Below are 25,436 nucleotides of genomic sequence, written 5' to 3'. Positions count from 1 at the left end.
TTTTATGGGATGCTGCCCATGTTTTTTCATGAACTATCAATCTATGTATGCTTGAATTTAATTTTTTTCCCCCTTAGTTCTAGGACTTTCTTTTTAGTAGTTCTTTTTTTTGTGAAGTGCAGCCTGAGTCTGAGTCATTAGGAGGTTTTTGCTAATTTGAAATTAAAATGTCTCGTATTTTATAGAAACACACACTTGTGGCATATGAAATCATTAACTTTCTAACTAAAATTGCATTTATATGATATACTTTTCATGTATATCACTGTGAAATCCTCAGAACAAATTAAGTCAGAAGAAAATCATGGAATTCCTTTAACAGTTACTACAGTTCTAATTTTCCAGTTTTCAATGATTTTGTAAAACGCAGTCCACGGACGTGAGCTTGGAGTCTGTCATCTGTCTAGCAGTAACCATGTGGCATGTACCTTTAGCATTCCTATAATCCATTCCGAAAAAACGGAAAGGCAAAGCTAGATAACGCTGATGTGTGTCATGTTGTCTGAACAAGACAGTCAGCAGTAAGGAAATGTTTGTAAGCTCCTTACTGAATACAAAATTTCAGATAATGTAAGTATTAAAATATGGGTATGTGTCAGGAGGTTCTTATTCTTTCCACATGAGCATAATACTGAATGTGTTAAACTTCCTGCTGAGCGTAATATAGACTAAGATTTGCTGAGGTTTGACTCTGCACATCCCCTTGCCTGTTTTGTGTACCATTGGCAAGTGCGGAGCTATGTCATTCTTATGTTTGAACATCGTTTTAAGAGACTGCTGCATATTTATAATTCCATTCCATCCAGGGGCAGAAATTCAGTTCTCACAGTCTCTGGATATGGACCCGAGTGTACCACAGTGAGGTAGATTGAAAACTGGCCTAATTGCATTACTCCAAGGGGCACTTTCAGCATCAAAAATCCAGTTGGAGGCCAGTCATTAGTGTTGTGCTCTAGGCATTGATACTGTGGCCAACACTGTTTAACATCTTAATTAATGAGGTGAATAATGGGACAAAGTGCATCCTCAGCAAGGAGAAATGATAAAAAAACGAGGGAAAAGATTGATGTAATAGATGAGTGTACTTTTGTTCAAAAGGCCCTTGATAGACATGAACCGTGTGAAGTTCAGCAAAGGGAAATGGCAAGTGCTTCCCCTGAGAGAGTAACTCCAGCCACCCAGACAGTCTGGGGATGAACTGGCTGAAAAGCAGCTTGGCAGAAAAGACCTGGGAGTCCTGGTGGGTAAGAAGGGGACCATGAGCCAACAAAGTGACCTTGCAGCAAAGACCACTGGCATCCTGGGTTGTTTTAGGCAGAGTGTTGCCTGCTGGTGGAGGGAGGTCGTCCTTCCCCTCTATTCAGCTCTGGTGAGACACACCTGGAGTTCTGAGTCCAGTGCTTGGCTACCCAGGATAAGAGAGATATGGACGTACTGAAACCAGTTCAGTGAAGGGCTGCAAAGGCGATGAAGAAACTGGCACATGTATCACAAAGAGAAACTGGGAGAACTGGGACTGTTCAGCCTGGGAAAGAGAAGTCTCAGGGGAATCTTAGTATTTTGTGTATTGGCTGATGGGAATGAGTAAAGGAGACTGAGTCAGACCCTTTTCAGTGGTGTCCCATGACAAGACAAGAGGCCATGGCCACAATCTAAAATACAGGAAATGCTATTTAAATTTATGATAAAACTTATTTTAATGTGACGGTGGTCAAACACTGGAACAGGTTGCCCAGAGAGGCTGCAGAGTCTCCATCCTTGGAGATACTGAAAACCTGACTGGCTACAGGTCTGGGCAACTTGTATCTGGCTCTGCTTTGAGCACCGAGTTCGACTAGGCAGTCTCTGATGGTTCCTTCCAAGCTCCACAATTTCATAATTCTATGTTAGAGTTATCATTTTGCTCAAATAGCTGAATGAACTGGTACTGGTTTTTCAGATTTTTTTCTTTACTAAAAACACTGAAAACAAAATGATACTGATTATGCTCTAGAGATGAATGGATTGTGAGAAAATCTTCTAAGAGTTTTTTGAGCTATGTTTCTTCTAACACACATACATAAAACTCTTGACATTGTTCTGAAACCACTTGTCAGGCAACTTTGCTGTCTTCAATGGTAGTTGAAGAATATGGGTTTCAGCTGAGCGTAAAGTACCAGCAGTGTGTTTCCATATATTCAATTAATATATATTTTTGTGAAGCCTTTATATGTGAAATAACTTTTGGCAGTATTTCTCTTAGAACTCAATTTTCCAATCTTCAATTTTCTGTGAATCATGATATATGAAGGGGCCATACAGCAAACACTTGAAGAAAAAGAAATTAATATAGCTATACTGGTATTGAAAGTCGTTGAGATCTGTTGTTGATATGCAGCCCACATTGCAAGCCTTCATCATTTTTTTTGTAGCCTTCTGGTGTTTTTGTACTTAAAAGAAGTAAAGAACTGCTCTATATTTTTATGTCCTGAATTAAGTATCTAAGGGAAAGGTGCAAATACTTTGGCAGAGCTAGGATGAATTTCAAATTTGAGCACAGCAATGATACAGAATGTGCAGAGGCAACACATCTTGAACTATAACCTTATGTTTATAAACAACTATAGATTTTTTAGATAAACCTTTCTAATAAAAAGTTTAGATAAAACTTTGAATCCAGGATATAATTTTGTAAATACTGTTCTATATATAAAAAACCCCAATCACTTCAAAGCCTGTTTCAGTATATAACATCTCTTTCATAGGAACTGAATACATTACATCCTCAACCAAACTTCCGTCTTTGGCTTACTACTGAAGTTCATCCAAAATTTACTCCAATTTTGCTTCAATCAAGTCTGAAAATAACCTATGAAGTAAGATCTGTTTGGAAAGCTTTTATTAGGTTCTTACATTGAATGAACCTTGATGTATAACAAACTATATGTTTAGATAGAAAAACTGGTTTTATCTTATATTTCAATTACATGTAATACAAAAAATAAAATGAGTTTACCTTGAAAGATGATTTTTTTCCTATATGCTTTTCCCAGTTGCAAGTATGAACTGAAAATAAGTTTACATAGGTGAAGTAATTCATCTGGTTTGTGCTCCAAATACTTCTGTGCATTTAATCAGTTTTTCTTAAAACCAAAAATCTACACAGGTGTTGTTACATGGATGGAAAACAAGGAATTTCTCCTTCTTGATGAATATCCTCATCTGAAGATCATGGAATCCCACTTTCTCTTCCTTGTTTTCGTTTTGGCCCCGTAGACTGGATCCTTTCAACAAAAATGGCTCTCCTCCTCCTATACATCAGAGCATACAGTTAAAAGCCTTTACTCAAATTTGAGAGCTTTGCATTTGAAATGGCTCAGCTTAAGGAATAACTGGGACCATGTTCCTCCAGCTGACTGGAAAGTAGTCTAATCATGAATGCACTTAAGCAGTAATGTCCAGTATGGAAATCATTAACTGGACTGCTCCTAACTCTTCCATTCATGATGGAGTGTGGAGATTTTGCCTGCAGCTAATCCAAGAAACTCTGACCTTTTAGAGTCCAATGTTGCTGACTTTCAAGAAGTCAAAATTGTTATATTTTTATATTGGCTACAGGTATTTTAAATTTGAGTACCCTCTTGCTTATACTGAGGTCTTCAATGGTACAGAAAGTGCAGGACTGTCTTACTCATCCCACTATCTTTGGAATAATTGGAACTTTGCACAAATGCAATATTCTAAGTAATTTTGTTTCCTTTCCAATTGTAGTAAATATTTTGTTATCATGAAAGAACGATGATAGGCAATGACTTGGCAAATGGTATTTGATTATTATTATGGTTATAGTATGTACCAATGTATGTAGAATGTTACCAGTGAAGATACAGACATTATAAAAAAAAGTTAATTTACTACAGTGTTTTGCAGGTATTTGTCAGAACCAACTGTGGTAATCTTATGGAACCACTAACAGCCATTTTTAAAAAGAAAGAACAAAGAACATTCTTAGAAAGACAGAATTGTAATTTAAATATCTTAATATTCATGTTTGTCTTCAGACTTGCAAATAATTTGAGAATGGCTGAATATCCGGTTGTTTTTACTTTTTAAGCACTGTAATTTCAGTTACTGTATACACCTTAAATGCAGTTATTTCTAGTGGTTGTGATCATTACCTACCACTAAATCAGAGAACTGGCATTTTATCATTCTTATATCCCATAGCTACATGCTAACTAACAGAGTGTGGTGGTGACATAAGGCGATTTGAACGTTCATCACATCACAGAAGTAGTTGGTAGTTGAGCTTGTAAAATCAGAAAAAGAGTTCTTTTGTTTGAAAACAGTTGAATTTACTTTATGCTGATATATTTTGGTAGAGTACTATTCTTTCACTAAGTTCTTTCAGTGTAGTACAGTCCTGTCAGTTGGTCCTGGTAACCTGGTTACCATTTTCCTTCAGTATGTTGAAGTTATTTTCAGTATAGAATCATTCTGTTGTTAGGCCATTTATTACAAACATTTTCTTTTCTTGTTAAATTCTATTCTATTAAGTAATGTTTGTCATTTCATTAAGTTACAAATTCTAGGTTATAATTTAAGAAACTAGCACATAAAAACATCAGGTTTTCTGTCTAGAACAGTGTTTTTCCTTCCAATACAGGCACCCCCAGGCCTCAAAAAAAATCTCTTGCGAACGTATGAATCTTGGACACCAGAGCAAATCAACAAAAAGGGAAATCTGTCTAGAGCACATTCTCTCTTTTGTTTAGCATGGTTTCATGCTGTATGCCAAGAAAGAAGAAATTACATCCCTCAGGTAATATTTTATTTGCTATCTTTTAAAAAATTTACCCCATTTATTAGCTCTTGTACTTGGAAGCATTTTTCGTCACGTGTATGTTGGGTCATATTCAGAAATGAGATAAACTTGGATATTTCTGGTGCCTGCCTTTATTGTGTCTGAATTCATTGCAAAATAAGATCTTGGTAACCTCAGTTCCTGTCCCTCTGAAAATTGCTCCTGCCTGCATGGGGTTATTTCATGATTCACGTACTAAGTGATACTGATGCAGAAGTGGGGTCCCATGGAGGAAAAGAGTCTGTGAATCCTGTTTGCTTGGGAGAGGCCAAAATATTATGGAAACACAAGTGGAAGATGTGCAAAAAGAGACACTGGTGGGAAGGAGATGACACTGTCTTTCTTCATACAAACTCTTCTTCAAGGAGAAGGAAGAACAAGGGAAATTGTTAAATTCTTGTGGGGATTATAATGATTTTCAGAGATGTGTTTTTTCTTTAGCTAAATTTTTAATTAAACTGAACCTTTTTTTCTGGCTGCAGGTGCTTAAGTTAAACAGACCAAAAAACCCACCAAACAGCAAACTGCTCTATGTCTTGTTTATTTTATTCTATTTGGACTAGATATGAAGTTACTCTCATCTGTAGGATTTGATCTGGCCAAGCCTGAAATGTTGGAGAGTTTTTTTGCTAGTTTTGACTCTGTGATATTTTTAAGGTTGTTTACCTTTTGCAGTAACGGGCTTTTGAATATTGTGTTCAAGTAGTACAGTGGGTGAAGATATTTAAAGTATTAAACTGACACATGAATTCTCCTTTGTTCTTGTTCAAATTCACGTTCTTTGGCACCAGTTTTTCAAGTAACACAAGATAGGATTGGTGCTCTCTTTAATTTCACTGCATGAATGTGCAGACAGTGGTGGATTTATATTTCAGGATTACCAGTTTCTAACATTGATGGACTGTAGTTAATCTCGGGTGGAAGTTCTTGTATTTTATAATAAAGTTTGAATTGGTTTGGTTACAGATCTGTCCAAAAACCCCACTGTGAATACTGTTAGGATCATCTTTGCAGACTTCAGGGTGACTGGCTGATAGTTTCTTGTGATCTGTGGAGCAGCTTCAGTCTTGACCTCAGACTGTGTCTATCTCACTGCACATGTGCATGTTGTCTGACACATTTGTATTTCTCATCATGAATCATAGGCACTGTTCTGTGATACGATCCATATGCAAATGTACACCTGTAAGAAGATAGAGCAACAGGACATTCCTATAAGATCTGGATTTCCTTAATTCTTTCTCATATATCAATATTTATTTATACTTATCCATTTACACTGAAAGCTTTTTGTGAGAATTAGATACACAGTATGCATTGCTGCTATATAAGGAGTACTGTCCAAAGAACAAAAAGGAGGTACATGCATATGTAAAATACACATATGGTGGTCAGCATTTTTATGGTAATAGTAGCAGTAATTGATAAATTTTTTTTGGTCAGAAAAGTGAAATGAATTAAGGAGTGAGATGATGAGAATATATTAAAGACTATGTTTGAAGAATCAGTCCTATTTATGAAAATACTGTCTGTATACTGAAATACAAAGAGGCCCTCAGAAACAAAAAGGTAATTCAGTTCATGATCTAGTCACAGATGTCAGTGAGTTTTAGTTGAAGTAAATATTGATAGAAAATAAAATAACCTTAAGTTTACATTTTTATACTCAGTTAATTCTGGTTTATGTGAGTAAATAAAATTAAATGCACTGTTACAACTGAATTTTTTTTATACTACTTCTACTGACTATTTAAAAAAATGCACTTTAGTGGACACAGGATGTTTCTTTTTTCATTAAGTTTATTATACAGCATTCAGTAACCACATGATGCTTGTATTTTACTTCATGGCCATCACTGTGTGACTAATTAAATTCTTTGGATTTCTTTTCATGGTAGGGTTGGACCAAGTTTTACGAATTTTCTTTGTCTGATCTCCGTGCTGGTTTTGACATTATTGATAGACTCTTTGAGGGTAAGTCACTTCTTAAGGAAAGTCCCATTAGTAGGGATGTTGCATGTAGGAGCTTTATCTTTCTACAACACTCATATAAAAGAGGAGATGCTGTAGAGCTCATCACCAGTAAGCAAAACTAGAAAAAAGGGTGAATCATAAATTCATATTTGGGTGGTTGGGTAAACCAATAATTCTTGGTGCCCAAGGAGTATTCTGCTCAGCTTCTTGAATCCAGATGACCAAGTAGGATATGCAGGCAGCCTGTAAGATGAATCTTGTGTCTCCATTCCTTCCCAGTGTGAGTTCCCCTAAATATTGAATAAATGAATTGAATATGAATTGAATTTGAAAGAATTCTTCATATTGAAACTCAGTATCAGACAGACCCCACTTCATTATTCTGTTAACCAGCATAGGAATTTCTAATATTATTTAGTATGTTGAGGGTAATTCTCTTCAACTCTTTGCATTTTGTACAATTTCAAAGTAAAGTTAGGAACTGATACATAGAGATAAGTTACAATCGTTGACTCAAATGGGATTTTTGGATGATTAATACTTCTGAAGTTAAACCTTATTGTGCAGACTTGAACCACACAGTGATGTAAAGAGATTGAATCATTAACTGTCAATGATAATCATTAATTATTACTGTGAAAATATCCTTTCTTACAAAGGAATGATTGAAGCATTAGGAAACAACAGTCACCACCAGTAAACCCCCTCTTAAAGTAATTGCCACTTCCCTCTTTCAAGGGACTTTAAGGAGTACCTTTCTGACCAAGCTTTTACCTGCACATGAAAGCTATAGGGTATAAGTAGTTCATTGTCTCATGTAGTTATTTTGGGCAACTGTGATAGAATGGAAGGAAAATAAGACATTTTGAACTTGTGGGGTACAGCTAGGTCAGAGTAATCTAATGGAACATCAGGAAACTATTAGTAACATGCTTAAATTTATGTGCTGTGTTGTGTGACTTAAATGATTTGCAGAGTATCTATCCTGGACCTCTTTGTGTTTGAAAGGATGACATTTCCACCAGTCTTACCTATTTGGAGCATGATCTGCTTTTGGTTTCTACACTACAATCAGTCAGTTTATTTTATGAGATCAGATGGTACCATGGTAGAAAATAGTGTATAAAATACTATTTATGACAAAGGAGCACAAAATTAAAGTTTTAATAACATAATTTATAATAAATAAATAAAAATAATTTCTAATAGATAAATAATGTCAAATAAATAAATAATAAAACCAGCTGGTTCAAAAAGCACTTCAAGGCTAAATTAAAATTTCTAATAATTCATTTACAACACAGTAAGTGTTCATTTTATCAGTGACATATATTTACAAACTCTTTCCAAGTTTCTGCAGCTTTTGCTATTTGGTCATATAGAAGAACAATTAAAAATTAATTATTTGATGTATTAATTTCTTTTTACTTCCCTGAAGAACTGCAGTGACAAGAAGAAATGCTTATAATGCAGTGCTGTCCCGTGATACAAAACTAATGTTAATGAATTAATTCATAGGTTCCAAAGATTTTCAGTGGGAATTTGTTCATGGCTTGTTTGAAAATGCAATTTATGGAGGCCGTGTAGATAATTCCTTCGATATGAGGGTTCTTCGGTCCTACTTGGAGCAGCTTTTCAATTCACGAATCATTGGCAGTTTAAATGCCAGAGGCAAGAAGATGAGTAGTTTCCCATGTTCCATCTCTTTACCAAATTCCTGCAGTATTTTGGTAGGTATACATCTTCTACCACCTAATAAATAATTTATTTTCAAGAACTGTTTTTGAAATATTTCCACAAAGAAAACAAAAGTTGCAATTCAAAGGATACCTCTGTTTCTTCAGGAAATTAGCTCTTTTTTGTGGAGCATTAATTCTTGTCAGTTCATTCACTCTTTTTTTTTATTATATCTGATTGGACTGTGATGCAGAGCAGCCTACCTATGAAGAAATCAGTAAAAGAAATTGGGTTAATTTATGCCAAGGATATAATTATATTTTTAGTTATATTGTTTTATATAATTAGTATATTAATGTAACAGTAGTTTTTTAAAGACTGCTAAATATTCCTGCAACTTCTGAATGAAATAGGAAAATCTAAATATACTTCCCTGTTTCCAAAATATATCAACATTCTGACAATCTGCTGACAGGCCATGGAGGGTGTATGACATTTTATTTGGTGATAAATATAGATTCTGATTCTCCTTCAGTAGAAGTGTAAATGAGAGGGAATTCCACCAGTCTAAACAACTGATCTCTCCCTGTCCTTTCACAATGTAATTATTGGTTTTACTGTGATTAAGATTCACTTGCATTTTAATGGAAGACTCCATAGTAGACCTCTAATATGAAATGATGTAAATAGTATTATCTCAGTTAAAGTAAATAGCTGTAATTTGGCATTCTTTACCTGGATTCTGACTGTTTAGGCTTGGTTTGATTTGGGGGCTTTTTATGACTTTAATATGAAAGTTATTTTTTATTTGCTATAGATGTTCTGAGTTAGCATCATAAAGAGAGAAGGAATAAACAAACCAGGCTGGTCTCTGTTCTTGCAGATAATATGTTCAAGTAGATGAACCTTTTTTTCTAGCCTGCGCAGCATTTAATATCTCTTGCTATCTTGTATGATTATTTATGTAAGAATTTATAGTTTTGTGTCTTCAGTTAGTGTTCCCTCAGTGTTTGGTGTAGAGTTCTGCTGCTGTTGTTGTCTCTGAAATGAGATTTCACATTAAAGTGAGTTGTGCATATCCAGCACATGCTGCTGCTAGCAAAGGCAAAATGTACGTGACACATACACAACAGGGTGCAGCCAGACTTTCAGACAGTAAATATTTTTGCCTTTAAATCACAATAAAAGAGATGTCTAACACCATCAGCCTACCTTAGTCTGCAAGGCCTCCTTCTGTTTTGTGCAAGAGAGCATCACCAGTGACTATTACACTGCAACTGCTATTGATGCTGTTCCACATCTCCAATGATTATGCAAACCCATTTTTACCTAAACTGTTTCACTTTCTTTGAGTGATAATATCTTCCTAGATTTAAATAGAAGTGAGTGCTCTTAATTTTATTAATATGTATTATACTTGTTTTAGAATTCCAAAGTATTCTTTTGATTTTTTATTTTGTCATTACTCTTGCCTTTAAGTTTTCAAAAGAAGTATTGTACCTACTTTTCAGGGACAGTCTCGGCATATTTTTGTTTTCCTTTGATAGCATTACTGTAACCAGAATTGCTTTATGCTCTTTTAGAGTTATATGAAAGAAGATAGTTTCTGATAAATAAAATGAAGAAGTCTATAAATAAGATTACCATAATATTCCATATCTTATATACTTATTTTAGGCTTTGTGTTGTGCTCTGCACTTAATGAAATTCTTTTCAGCATATGCTGTTAATTTTCATGAGCAGAATAAAAAGTTCCCTCTGCTATGTCTATTTTTTTCTTCTTATGCAGGATTATCGTAATGTTATTGAAAGCCTTCCAGAAGATGATAAACCTGACTTTTTTGGCCTCCCAGCTAATATTGCTCGTTCATCACAGCGTATGATCAGTTCCCAGGTAACTTTAGCATTTTTCATTGACTTCTGAATCTTTTCTGGGGCCATTATAAGCTGAAGAACCCAACCACCTGTTCATAAATGCAGTTTCCATAAGAAAGAGTAAATGGTTGTATTTTTTAATATGTTGACTTTTATCTGTAGAATATTTTTATATAATAGCATTTAATCTTTAGTTACAAGAGCATTCATTTAGAACTTAAATAAACAAATACTTGTTGAGAAGGTTTCCAATAGTATAATTCAGTTTACAATGAAGAGTGGTATGACAGTTTTACACGTAGAATATGGGTAAGATGTAAGATTTTTTGCTTTTGCTGAAAGAGAAATTCTGAAGAATTCTTCCACAAATTCCAGAATTCTTCCAGTTAGTCAAAAAATTCCATTATTCCAATTAGAAATGTGTTTTTTTTAAAAAAATGTTATTCTCACTGAAGAATAGCATATAATTACTTAGGCATGTCATAATGACATTTCCATCGTAATGAAAAGGAAGTTCGAGGGTGCTGTAGGTCTTAATTTAAAAATTCACTGATTTGATATATTTCCTTTATTGATTTAACTGTAAGATATGGCAGATGGCTATATAATAGTCAAGAGTTCTCCACTATAATTTAATTGCAGTCTAGTCCAGATTTGAATATGTATTTAGTGTGTGAGAGTGCATTGATCTTAGTGCTGGAATAACAGGCAATGATTAGACATTTTTTACCTCTTTGTTTTAAGAGTTGTGTGTAGAAATTGCAGCTTGTGTGAGTGACATGGGTCACTCATTATCCTGAGTACTGCTAAGGACCCAGCTGGGGCAGCTTTCCTTCTCACCTTTGGGGGAGCCCAGAAATTCTGAGTGTCTCTTTTTTTCCTCATTACTTCTTTTTTGTCAGTCTGTGAAGGGAAAAGATGGAGTGATTTGAATTCCATATGTCTTCATCACCAATATGTTTGGTTCTTTTTTCAAAGCTTTTCATTGCTACTATTGTGTCACTTCTCTTAGGTGTCAATTCAGTTGCTTAAAAATTGGTATCTTGTATAAATCTGGAGATGTCCTGGTGCATTTAAGACATCTACTAGGAAGTGTCAAATATAATGCAGGACCCAAGTGAATACACATGTTCTGCTGGGCCAGCAACTGGAATTCAGGGCAAAATGGCACTAGAAGCCAGTGTTTAAGCAACTGATTCCCATTTCTTGAGCACCCTGATCCAGTAGGGTATGGGTCTGGGAGTCCTATGTCATATTTGTCTATCTGTAACATTTTCATGGCACTATGTGTAACAACTGAATTGAGCTCCTAGAGCCTAGAATCAAGGGAGTGGTTTGACTAAGAAGTGGCTGTACCTCAGCCTGAGTTGAAATTCAGTAATACTCATAGGCAGGTGAAAGTTCACCTTTTGTTTATTTGGGTCTGCTGGTCATTCTAATACCTTTTAGGTCAAATATGGAGCAAGTTCAGGACTTCGAAGCAAAGCTTAAGTTCTTTGTTCTATATTTTTCTTTCATTGCTTTTCAATAAAGTCTGGATGAGAGCACACAATTACTGTATAAGTGCAGTTAAACAGTACAAATCTTTTAAATACTTACTAACATAGTTTATTTGACTGGTAAATTAGTTGTGTCAGATAACGTGGAAGTTGATGGATTCGAGAATCTTGCATCAGAGCTGTAAAGTGACTTGGTCATATATATCAAGGCTCTCTTTAATTTTCTGCACAGCCTTAGTGTACTGTTTTATGTATGGACAAGTTATAGAGGGAAAAAATTAAATCATAGAATCATAGGTTGGAAGAAACTTCAGTGATCATCTGGTCCAACTTTCTTGGCAAAATCTGTTGGAAGTTCCCTATAACTGGAATTTCCAATAATTTCAAGACTAAGAATTACAGTTTTTTAAAAAAGTATCTAATTGTTTGCTTACAGTCACTTAAAAAGGGCTCCAAGCAGAAATTTTCTATTGATAGAAGACCTCTGATCCGCTGAAAAAAAAAAAAAGCATTTGCATATTGCATTGTTACCTATCAAATATGGTACTGTAAATTTTTAAAATACATCTATTCACTTCAATCCATAGCTGTATTGTCAAACTATTTGTGGCTTCTTTAGAAAATGAAAATATAAAGATATGTAAAGACAAATCAGTGGGATGAAGGTGCATGAGATAATAGGATGAACTCAAGAACTTGTCTCTTACAAAGCTAATACATGCTCCGAGATTCAATGTAGCTGTCTTTGGTTTTGTCTTAAAATCATTTACATAAACAACCATTTTAGATGCTTTTGTTTCTCTCAGATTCACTGTAGACTGCTGCTTATTTTTTTATTTCATCTGTGCTTGCACAACCTGTTAAAAGCTGCAGTTGTTAAAAATCCTAATATTTGAGAATCAGAATATACTCAGAGTTTCTGTGTGAAGGGAAATAGATAATGAGTGCATTTGCATGTAAACTCACTCTGCTGAACTGGTCTGCCATAGCATTGATTCTAAGCTATAAACTATGGATTATAGTCTTGAATATGTGAGATTGCTGTAGTTAAAATTCTGTGAGATGATTTTTTTGTCATAGGAGATATTTTCTCATCCTTCCAATAGTATTTTGCGATATTCTTTAAGTCTTAGGCAGTTTAAGTAACTGAAACATGAGATTTTCCTTAAACTGTGCTTCTCCCTCCCTGTGAATCCTACTCCTTTTCCATTTCTGACAGTTTGGCAGCTGTTTTAGATCCATAGGTGATCCCATGGTTCACAGCTGGAAATTGAATGATTGTTTTCCTACAGGAGTGTTTCTCAGAAATCCATTACCAAGCTAAAGCAAAGCAAAGGTGGATGAACAAGGGTAGTCAGAAATCAGTTGCTGCCAGCACAGCCACCATGTCTCCAAGACCAGAAAGGCGAAATGCAATAACACATCCACTACTTCACTGATTCTGTAGACTTTCTATGAATATGATTAATTTTTCATGCCTAGGAGTGATAGTTTGTGTTGCTGCAGCAACACACTGTACTGTAGAAGAAATAGGCTGCAGCACAGTGCGGCATTTTGCAGTCATGCAGATATCTCTTTTGTCATCTACGCATTGCCTGTGTTTGGGTAAACCTAAAACAGCCATAAAAAGAAGGGGACTTTTTTCAGAAATTTTACAAGTGATGACTGTATTCACAGCTTTCCTAATTTAAAAGCTGAATATTGCTACCAGTATTATTTTTACATTGGCAATTACTAATTGAAATTTTAGAAATTATGTCTTCCAGTGTTCTCTGGTGTAATTCAGAGAATATTAATATTGAATCCATACTGGGAAAAGCCATTTTTTTTTAAGAAAACATTGTACTTCAAAACACATGATATTTTTAGAAATATGAATTAGATTTTTCTTCTGAATTTTGTGCTTAGTTGCTCTACATAGGTAAGGATAAGTAAATTTTTAGAGGCTGGATTTCTAGTTCACTGTGTCTCTTTGGTTCTGCCTCACCTGATGTTTTAACAAGCCTTTGACACATCTCCTGTGTTGAATATGGTCATGAATAATCTCACATCTCTTGCTATGTTTCTCTTTGCACAACAGTGCATTAAAATAAAAAAAACCTCCGCTTACAGTGCAGCTGCAGGAGTCAGTATACCTCATCCTACCTGTTTTACACCAGTAGAGATTTTCTGTACATCTGCAACTCCAGTTTCCTCATACTCAACAAGAGTCCTCACCACTTAGTTACAGTCATGCTTCTTTCTCCTGAGCTGATAAACACTGTATTTTGCCTGCATATTGGCCTGTATTCAGGTGGTCCAGTCTCCCAGTGTGTTAAACTAATGATTGTAGCAGTCAGAATATGTGGAGGTTGGCTTTAGGCTTCCTGTGCAATGAGAAGAGTCTGTAATTTAGATATTTCTCCAGTAATCTTCTTGCAAAGTGGGCTTTTGGTGCCAGTGTACTCATCTCTTATTCTTAGTTTTGTGCTTTTATGAATTCTTATGAACAAATTTCATCCTTCATTATAATTTTGATAGAACTATACATGTGTCATCATCAAAATAAAATGTATCATATGTGATAAATGGAATTTTTACAGATTGAAACAGACAGGCTTGCCTGTATTTTTACACCTTTAAAAAGCAATAAGGACTACCCTTTTCTGTGCAGGATTTACCATACCTGCAACTAATATGACTTATGCCAGTAACCCCCCTAGGAAGATGAAATGAAAATGTAGAGGCATTATTGTTTTGTCTCCCTTCTCTGCACAGCAGACATAGTCATTGCAGGCACTCCAGAGAGTGTAGCACATAAAGCTGCCTGTGTTGAGTGATCCCAACAAACCTTGCCAAATGCAAATGACTACAGCCTGTTAGTAGTAGCTATATATGATCAGTCGAATGGGTAATCTAAACATTCTTCAATAATACAGTAAATTACTTTGAGAAGAAAGCCAATCAGTAACTGGCAAGTTGTGCAAGACTTCAAATATGACTGCCAATGATAATGAATATGGCTAGCACGTGATTTGCTCATTGCTAACTTCTGTATACAATACTATGTTTAATAATTCTAAAAATATCTTGCCTCAGGAATTCGGCATGCTTTTACACATTTTAATGCTTCAAAGGGAGTATCATGGGAGACAGGTTAAGTCTCAGTAAGGTTGAAGAATAGGTAGTTTTTGATATTTTCGTAAATGAATGAGTACAGTCTCTCACATTATCATGCAAAGATAAAGGATAGTTAGTCTCTCTGTACTAGGACAGCATCTTGATTCTTTTGTGTCCGCCATCCCAGTGATGGCACAAGTGGAAGGCAAGTCTGTGGATTTGCAGTAACTTTTTAGGACCTCCTAAGGTTGATTGTGCATGCATAATTGAAACTTGCTTTTTAAAGTTCATGGAGTAATGTCTTAAGTGAGTGGGACCCCAATGCTGGAGCAGGGAAAGAGAGTGAAGAGAAAGAGACAATGTGTGATGAACTGACCACAGCCCCCATTCTCTGTCGCTCTGCACTATTTGGGTTGGATAGGGTAGAGAATTGAGGAATTAAGTTGATCCCAGGAAGAAATGAGATATGACAAAAAGGCATTTGAAGATTTATTTCTCATTATCCTACTCTGATTTGATTAGCAATAAATTAAATCAGTTTCTGCAATTCAAGCCTGTTTTGCTTGTGATGCTGACTGGTGAGTGATCTCTCCCTGTCCTTAGCTCGACCCATGAACCTTTCTTTACATTTTCTTTTCCCTGTCCAGCTTGGAAGTGGAGTGATAGAACAGCTTTAGAGGGCACCTGGTGGCCAGCCAGGGTCAACCCAATACATCTTCAAAAGCTTAAGGACATCAGAAATGTAACATAATACTTTATTTTACAAAACAAAATAATTTGCTGAAGAGTCCGCAGACTGTAGCTTCTTACCAAATTTTCAAAGAAACACTATAAAATTATGTAATTGTAGAATTTATATACAAATTAAAAATTTTGACCTCTGAATACTTATAACCTACATATTAACTGTTCACTTCAACTGAACTTGATGAAAGTATTTATCCTCCTATATTTTATCCTTTGTAATTTTATTTGCTTTTCAACCAGGCCAGTGATATTCTGCAGTTTGGGTGGTTCAGATTTTGCAACCAAGTTACTTGCTTTAAGAACCTTTTACATACTAATTTTTATAGACTCAAATAGAATCCAAATCCATCTAGCATTTTCTGTGACAGGGCAGAGGATGTAAGGTAATATTTTCCCAGATACATCTCTCTCAAGCTGCATGCTTGTCTTTGCGTGTTTTGTCTCAGAGTGAGTGACGGGAATGACTCTCACTTCTCCTAGTTAGCAACACTGTTATTTTTATTAACTGAAAGCAGTTGCAGATAAGTGGTTTGAGATGCTCCTTTTTCTTTTAACCATAGATATTTATCTCAGCTCTTTTGATAATAATTGATTCTGCTTTTCTGCCCCATCTAACTAATTTCTTTGTGGATTCCACCTGGTATTCATGAAAGCACCATAAGGAGTCAAACAATTCCTGTAACTTTAATGTGCTGCTTTGTATTATTGCCAAGAGGACTGACTTGCTATTTGACCTGTTTTCAGGAATACCTTTCCCATCAGGTTATACTGTAGGTGCTTTTACCTGACTGTCTGCCCAGCACCTTTTCTTTGGATTGTGGTCATCACTGCCTCATAAGCCTGGTTTAAAGCTCTGCTTGCTAGAGCCGGTCCTGCTGGCAGATATTTGTCACAGTTTGTCACAGAGGTGACACACACTGTGCAGCCAAGTTAACAGTCCCCTGTTCTGTCCCATTCCCTGCACAAGCAGAACTGCTGAGAGCACCCCCTGGGCCCCCACATCATTGGTCACCTACCACTTTCTCTTGAAGGCACTGGTTCTGATCCGTGTGTTGGGCCCCAGTAGCCCACATGCTGATAGAACTTTTCCCTCCTCACCTGTTTCTACTCATTCTGCAATTGCACATCTGCAGGTGGAGAAGGAGCCTTTTCATTCTTGCTGGAAGTCACAAACTTCCCCTTTTATTTACCAGTACAGGCATAGTTTTTTGGATAGTCAATACACGTTGGCAGCTAAACTAATATAGCAGAAAAAATATTTTCTAAGAGTGATAGTCATCTAACAAAGCTTGATTTTTCTCAGAGTAAGGTGCCTAATCTTATGGTTATCTGGGCTCCCCATGTATTACAGTCCAACTCCAAAATATCGTATTCATACCTGCCATGGAGTGAATTATGTAGATGTGTGAAATCCTGTTTCCTTTACTGATTTTATCTTCAGTTAGTGTTTTAATATTTCTTAAAATACCTCCTGTTTTTATACCAAATATTTTACTTAGATGTCATTCTAACATTTCCCACAAGTCAATGGTATTTTAAAAACAGATACCTTGGAATTAGAGTTTATCTTTGAAATACACAGAGAGGTTCCGTCAGATTTTTAGTTCAACTCTTAGAGAATATTTGGTTTAAATCCTACTAGAAAAGACTTCTGATGTATTTATTGATTCAAGCCACTTGAAATTCCCCTGACTGATATTGGAATAATTTCTTATGAGTTTATTTTTCTTTTAAATGTTTAGGTACTGTGATAGAAAAATATGATAAGCCCAATTCAAAGCCCAACTGAAACTAAAAAAAGAAACCCAGTGTAATACCTCTCAACTAGCTTCAATCATATGAATATTATCCACCTCTTCTTACCTAGTCATCCATTTTTTTTTTGTTATTAAGGAAAGACAAGCAGTTGCAGGGAATAATTTGTGCCAGTCTTAGATAGGCATCTAAAATAAAGGAGTGAATCACCTTTTGGAATTACCTATTTCTTTCCATTGAACTTTGGATCAAACTTTGTAATAATGTCAGCAGCATTTCTAATACTTGTATAATGAACATTTTAATGAGCATTTAGGAGATTAAAGAAAACAGCTGTAACTAGGAGGTTGTAACTATGCAGAATACAGGAAGGTTTATTTTCTACTGAAAACTGCACTATTTGAAAAATTAGATTTTTATTATATCAGGAATTGGAAAATAGTTGTGTTTGCCATTTCTGCATTGAATATTGTAACAGTGTAAGTATAGTTGTCACACTTGCATTTCATATCTAAGTATTCAATTTAAAATTGAAAAGTTCAGGCGGAGGAAATGAAATTTAAAGCATCTTAAAGTATGCAAGTTATAGTGCTTGTCTGAAAGACAAAACGGGAATTTTATTAGTTAGTGGACATATTTTTTTGCATGTTTTATTTTCCAGGGCAGTAAAGACCAACACATTTCAAATTTCATTGGTTTGTTACCAGTTTTATTTTATTCAAGTGCTAAAGCAAGTGAATGGTTCCCACCATTGTGCATCCTTAGGCAAGGCTATCATTCCCATTAATGGAAGAGAGTTTGCTTGTGAGACTGACCTTTTACTTGCCCACTGTCTGCCAGCATGCTGAGAGTGCACTTGATCTCCTCATCAAGATCATTGATAAAGATACTAAACAGAATTGGCCCCACTACTGAGCCTCAGGAAAACCACTGGTGACTGGCCAACAGCTGGACTGAAGTCCCTGGTAGTGTATGAGTGTGTTCATGTTCTTTGTGTGGACTGTTTCTCTCCCATTATTATCTGCTCCTTTGCTTCCTACACCATGCACAGAGGCCTTAGAATACTTCAGGTTCTATGTACCATGCCTCACTTACACTCTCTTACATTCAGCCAATGCTCCATGTTTCTTTGAACTTCTTCATATGTGTTAAAACCTGTCTTAATTGTTTCCTGCTGGTCTTATGTCCAGCTGGGCTTTGGCTTTTCTAATTTCATCTTGCATTTCCCAAGCAGTTCTTTCTCTGTCCTTGATATTTCTTATGTGTTGCTTTTTTTTTTTTTTGCCTTTCAATCCACAGAGATACTTCATGCTTATTCAGTCATTTTGCCAAAAATCCTGGCATTTTGCACAATGAGAGAACTTGTTCTGAAGCTCATTCAAAAATATTCTTTTATTCCCCTTTTTAATTAACTAAAATTAATGTGCTGACCACTCTACTGCCTCGAATTTTCTCTCTCCTTACTATACTGTATCATATTTTCCCTCTCCCTTATGTGTATTAAACCAGTGTCTTATTTCCTTAAGTCCAAAATCTTAACTCTGCAGTTTACTTCTTGGCTATCCTCAACATATATATAAATATAAATAATAATTTCTGCCTGCATTTGCAATGTTGTCTGTTAATCACCACTTTAGAAATTTCCTGCAGTGAAGTCATCATCAATTATACAGCTTTTTTACATATATTTTCAAATACAAAGATGCACAGTTGCAAATAATGGTATTTAGAGGGCTTCTGTGACTAAAAGGTAACTCTTAATTTAAGATTTTGTAAGCTATAATTTCCATGAAAAAATTGTTGATGCACTTCTTTGACACAGTATAAAGCTTATATGTTTTTTTTCTCATACTCAGTAAAAATCTCATCTTGCAGATCACTGCTATAAATAACAATTTGATTTTTTCAGAACTACAGTGCAGAGTGTTATAGAGAGTATTTAAAAATGCCTAGGAATGATCCGTGCCTGTATTCATACTTATTTTCATGTGGGAGGAGTGACTGATACCCCAGAGGGCTGTCCTGACGTTCAACAAGACCTGGACAGGGCGGGAAGTTGGGCAGAGGGAAACCTAATGCAGTTCAACAAAGGCAAATGCAGAGTTCTGCACCTGGGGAGGAATAATCCCAGGCACCAGCACCAGGCACCAGGCTGGGGTCTGACCTGCTGGAAAGCAGCTCTGCAGAGAAGGACCTGGGGGTCCTGGTGGACAACAAGCTGTCCCTGAGCCAGCAGTGTCCTTGTAGCCAAGAAGGCCAGAGGGATCCTGGGGTGCATTAGGAAGAGCTTTGCCAGCAGGTCGAGAGAGGTGATCCTGCCCCTCTACTCAGCCCTGGTGAGGCACATCTGGAGTGCTGTGTCCAGTGCTGGATTCCCCAGTTCAAGAAAGATAAGGAGCTGCTGCAGAGGGCTCAGGGGAGAGCTGTGATAATTGGGGGACTGGAGCATCTCTCTTACATGAGGAAAGGCTGAGACAGTTGCATCTGTTTCACCTGGAGAAGGGACGACTGAGGATTTTTATTAATGTTTACAGATATCTTAAGGGCGGGTGTCAAGAAGCTGGGGCCAGACTCTCTTCACTGATGCCCAGTGACAGGACAAGGGGCAGTGGACACAAACTGAATCACAGGATATTCCATCTGAATATGAGGGAAAACTTCCTAAATGTGTGGGTGACAGAACACTGGAACAGGCTGCCAGAGAGGATGTGGTTGAATACCTCCTCTTCTGGAGATATTGAAAACCTGTCTGGAGGTGATGCTGTGTGGCCTGCTCTGGGTGAACCTACTTTGGTGAGGAGGTTGGACTAGATGATCTCTAGAGGCCCCTTCCAATCCCAACCACTCTGTCATTCTGTGATTCATACCATGACATTTCATACTCATCATGAATGGCAGCTGAATCATTTGAAAACTTGAGAGGTTGTTCTAGCAGAAACTTGACATAGAGAATTAATATTCACATAGTGTTATTTAATATTAACATTCATATTCACATATTTAACATTACATCAGGATGACTTAAGAAAATTATGGTATCTGAACAATGTCAAGTTTAAAAAATCAGGCAAAAAGCATGTTGCCCAACTGAATACTCCACAGGAATTAATACTAGCACAGAAATCTCACACTGAATGCGTTCTTTTTATAGATGGGATTGCTTAAAGAGAAACAATAATTTGTTTAATGAAATCCATCAGAAGTCAAAAGGAATAGGTAATTGGGCCTTAGTGTAGCTGCTAAATACAGTATTTATTTTAAATAAATACTCTTGCTCTTCTGTCTGTACTTGAAAATGAGAAATTTTTAGGAAAAAAGTTACCTTTTTATAACTATTTTTTATTATGTGAGGAGTATTTCTCTAGTTAAAATTAATGTTAAACTAATAATGAAGAACAGTGTAGAGCAGTCTAGTAAAGTAGACAAGGTATGAACCAGGGTCAGGAAACATGAAGCAAATTTTGCCTCATTAAATGTAATTGCAGTGATCTCACTGACTTCAGTAAAACAGCATTTTATCATTAGGTTCTTGGTTTTTTTTACTTAGTTTCTGATGTGCTCTTATTTTCAGCAAGTCACTGGCTGATTCTGTACCTCTTCCTAATATTCCTTGCATATCCTTTTACTTAGATTAAAACTGCTCTCTGTCTTACTAGAACTGTGATCAGGTATATGGTTCCAGTGCTGCTTTTTGCCTTGTTTCTGAGAACAACAGAGACAGAAGGTGTAGGGGAGGGTGTATGAGGACACTGGCAACTCTTAAATTGCTGGATCATGCTTGAGTTTGTACACCAAATCTCCTCGGCTGTTACTACCCAAGTCAGATAAAGGAAAGTTAGGGTATGTCCTCCCAATATTGCAGTCATACGTCTGACTCTGCAGTACTTCTACTGTGTATAGAATAGGTGGGCTGTGGTGTGGGGTTATTTTTCAAGGTGCAGCTGTAATGATACCTGCAGCTTCTTGAGTGTTTGTCAACAGACACAATTTTCTCTTTCACAATCTAGCTCAACAGAACTCAGAGAATGAATTTTATATTTACTGCTCCTCCGTAATTCTAATTATGCCACATAAAGTAATGTGTTTAATTATTGAAAAGTATTTTAATTACTGACAAGCAATTTATATTATTCTTGAACTTCTTATGTTATTACTATAGATGAACATAAATTTATTTTCTTAAAATAATTTGGCAATTATATAACCCTTCAATTGTTCAGAGAGTTTAATTACTGACATTTATTACATCCCACATCACAAACATATGACTAACAGTCTCTAGTAGAAATTGATGAGTAATGTCAATCTGTATTTATTACCCTGCAACTGAGAGATCTGAGTACTTAAAAAGGATTTTTAAAATATGGGGAATATTTTGAATACACGTGTGGTGATGCATGAAAGAAATGTGCTGTGCCATTAATGGAGTAGAAGCCACAGTACTGTGCTCTAGCAAAAAGAGCTAGAAAACATCTCTTTACCAATTTAGTGATTCAATGTAATGCTTCAAATAACCTTATTAATTCCCATTGGGGGATTGGTGCTGTGTATATGAGAATGTATTGGTGGTGCTCTGCATATGAGAAGTTTGTTCTCTTCTAAAAACAGGCTGCCATTTTCCAGTCTCCTTGAATTTTGTCAGGATATGTAATTAGTCAAGGTCAACCCACCTCTTCAGGAATGCCTTTTAGCATCATGGTCTCCAGGTAATGTGTATTCTGTGGACCTGTATGAAGTAAAACTCACTTATTCTTCAGGAGAAGGTTCAGCTAGAGTACTGTCTGTGTCAGTACTGGGCTTGTGCTGTCCATATACAGCACAGTGCTGGCTTCCTTCCTTCCTTTCCTGAACCCCTGCTCTGCCGAGAGTCTTCCTGTTGTCAAAGGTACATGATAAATGATGTGCTTCTATATAAAGGAAGATGCAGGTGTGGTCAATGTCTTTGCCACATTTGCTTTGTATTTGACTGAGAAGGCATGTATCTCTGTATAGAGTCCAGCCCTACTTCAGATCCTTAATGGGTGAGAGTGCAGCTTTGAGGTGGTCTTGATGGAACAACAAAAGAGCAAGCTTAAACCTACACTGTATCTTACTGATCCACATACAGTAGGAATGATTCGCTTACAAGTGCCATTAAAGTACCCTCATCCTAACAGCATCCATGGATTCTTTTCTTGCAGAGAGGGTAAGGGACACCGTCAGGGACTGAAGAGAGGTTCCAGTGGCAGCTCAGTCTTAGTCTACTTTCACAGCAATGAGAGAACAGGAACCAAGCTGTGAGAAACAGTTTGGAAGCATGTAGTTGTGACAGAAGGGATGTCACACAGAAACCTCCTCCCTCTCATGATGCAATAAAGACATAGTTGTGATGTATTCGGTTAGTACTTTCACAATATTTACCAAAGTAATTAGTCTAAAGCTTCATCCTTTAGTTTGAGCTGTAAAGTCTTATAAAAACAGAAATATTTCCTCAAACAGCTGTGTAAAGGGATATATTGTTTCATTCAGAGAAATGAAGCATCGAAGTTGTTTCTGTGCTATGACTATGTCCTTCTAAAACTGGTAGATGGCAGTAGAGTATCTGCTTTGACATCTGTAGATTTACTGAGAGGACTTTGCTAGATTTTTGTACAAAAATGAAAATCCTTTTTTTGTGTTCCATAGTTGTGAGAAAAAATACCTGTTATCTGACTAGCAAATCTTTGCAGTTTTATGTTCTTAAAACAGTAATCATATTGAGTTCAGAAATGATTGATCTGAGATTTTTTTTTAATTCACTGACATAGAATTTCACAAGATGTTTTTGACTCTATTACTTTCCTCCTTTTCAAGTCGTAATACTGTGTGTAAAATTTGATTTTGTTGCATGATTTTTAGGGTATATTGCTTCTGAAATGAACACAAGACTTAGATGTAAGTCTGTGTTTATTATATATTGTATTTGTGAAGTAGCAGTTTTTGTAGTAGTGGTGAATGACTGAAGGCAAGACTTTTTCCTCATCTTGTGCATGAGTAATGAACAGAAATAGATTTTGTGTCCCTAGAAATCTGTCTTGTCTGAGTTCCAGAGAATGAAAAGTTAAAATCTTCTCATTTCCTCTTTTTTATTTTTTTCCATGAATTTTAATTTTCAGGTAAAACATGACTTTCTAGTAGTTCCGTATGAAGTCACATGGGAACGTTTGTTGTCTTTATAGTTTTCCGTTCTGTTCATTATCTCTCATAATTTCTCTAGATTAATCTGTGTTTTACTCTGATGTGCTGGTCAATATCATAGCAGCATATGTCCACAGATGCACCCAAAAATAGGCAATAGATTAAAAAGCTGAGATGTATAAGTAATTTAATAACTAGAGAAATAAATATTGAATTCTTAGTTTGACCAGCCCACCTTTCTTAATATATGCAATTTGTATTTTTCTGCACTGATAACTCAGAAAAAAACATGCACTGCATGAATTTTGCACTAAGAATAGAGAAGATACTTGGTAGCAGTTTCTGTAGGCATTTCATCAGTATTAGATGCATTGTTCACAAATAAATTGCTCTATTGTATTTTTTGTATAAATACTGTTATGATTAGGTGACCTTACTTAAAACAGACAGATTCTGCAAAGAATTGTGAGTCTGAATAATCTTCTCGCTCCTCTTTAAACAGACCATTAATGGTGATTCCTTTTATATTTTTGTTTCCTCTTTTTCTATCCCTCTCATATTTTTAATCAAGGTACTGTTTTTCTGCTTAATGGTGGATTTTTTCACTCTTCTCATTATTCAGAATATTCAAATGTGTGTTTGGTCTGGACTAGCACAACATATAAGAGCTTTTAGTGTATAATATATAAAAAGAATACATTGAAATAACAAAGGAGAACATTCAAAGGTTAGGTATTGTAAAAGTACTCTTATTATACACCTATGATTAAATTTTCAGTTTCCTTGGTACTGTAAATAAATAACTGGGTTAGAGTGCAAAGGATATGATTCCACAGACCTGGATATATGCATCTGTGCTGGTCACTTCTGATCTCATTTTGTGGCCGTAGAAACACTGTGTTTAAGGCAAGCTTAATCTAGAGTAGGTATTTGAAGTTGATTATAGGTTGGCCTGATGGTATTGTATATATAGAACATTGAGAGAAATTGAATTCTTCTCAAGCTTTGTAGTTAGATTTCCAGGAAATGAAATTAAAACCCTCATTCTAATTTCCACAGCACAGACCCATCTATCTCAGGTACCTATGTAAGGAACTTCGCTTTCCTATGTACTCAATAAGAGAGCCTTTCAAGTTCAAGTTAGCCCACTTAAGATCTGTCTGTTGATTACTTAGGGAGGCTAAGGTGATAATATTTTTGAGTTAGTTTTAAGTAAGCTTTAAGTAAGTGCCTGAGGATAGGTAAGGGTGTATTTGTGCTTGCCTAATGTGACTGCATGCAGTGCCCTCTTTCAACCCAAGAGTTGTTTCATCTTCTTAAATACAGATTCCTAATCGTATTCTCTTTGTCATCCTAACCAAGGTCTCCTTCCTTCTAGGTACTTATCCAGTCTGTGTGTTCATTCCTGTCTTGTTACTTTGGTTTTCATATGACCCCCAGAAATGTATTCTTGATAATCCGTTTTCTTTCAAATCCAGTGTCCCTTCCAACTCAAAACTTATTTCTCTTGCCTGGAGGTGAAAACAGTTATGTGGAGCAACTGCAAACATACCACAATCCCTTGGACACTTGTGATACACCTGAGAATTCTACCAGGGTAATATATCCCACTCGAGGTTTTATTCAGGCCCTTCCCAATCTTAACACATTCTTTGTCCCAATCCATGCATCTGACTCTTACAGGACATAAACTGAAACAAGAAAGGTCCAGATTTGATATTAAGGGAAACCTTTTAATCATTAGGGCAGTAAAGCAGTGGAAGAGGTCATCCAGAGAGGTTGTTCTGTCTCTCTGCTTGAGATTTTTCAAA

The 25,436-nt window shown here is 36.1% G+C and overlaps 1 protein-coding gene across 1 annotated transcript in view; it reads left to right on the top strand.

Annotated features, from left to right (window-relative positions):
* Window positions 1-25,436, top strand: part of DYNC2H1 (dynein cytoplasmic 2 heavy chain 1) — a 156,919-nt gene that overhangs the window by 89,138 nt on the left and 42,345 nt on the right. Inside the window, exons 78-82 of the mRNA XM_069014810.1 lie at window positions 2,745-2,855; window positions 4,646-4,801; window positions 6,742-6,817; window positions 8,336-8,547; window positions 10,284-10,388. Coding sequence (XP_068870911.1) covers window positions 2,745-2,855; window positions 4,646-4,801; window positions 6,742-6,817; window positions 8,336-8,547; window positions 10,284-10,388 — 660 coding nt within the window. The remainder of the gene's footprint in view (window positions 1-2,744; window positions 2,856-4,645; window positions 4,802-6,741; window positions 6,818-8,335; window positions 8,548-10,283; window positions 10,389-25,436) is intronic.

This window comes from Aphelocoma coerulescens, chromosome 1, assembly GCF_041296385.1.
Source record: "Aphelocoma coerulescens isolate FSJ_1873_10779 chromosome 1, UR_Acoe_1.0, whole genome shotgun sequence".
Classification (NCBI taxonomy): Eukaryota; Metazoa; Chordata; class Aves; order Passeriformes; family Corvidae; genus Aphelocoma; species Aphelocoma coerulescens.
The sequence above is the reverse complement of the archived record's forward strand: the minus strand, read 5'-3'. Positions and strand labels throughout refer to the sequence as shown.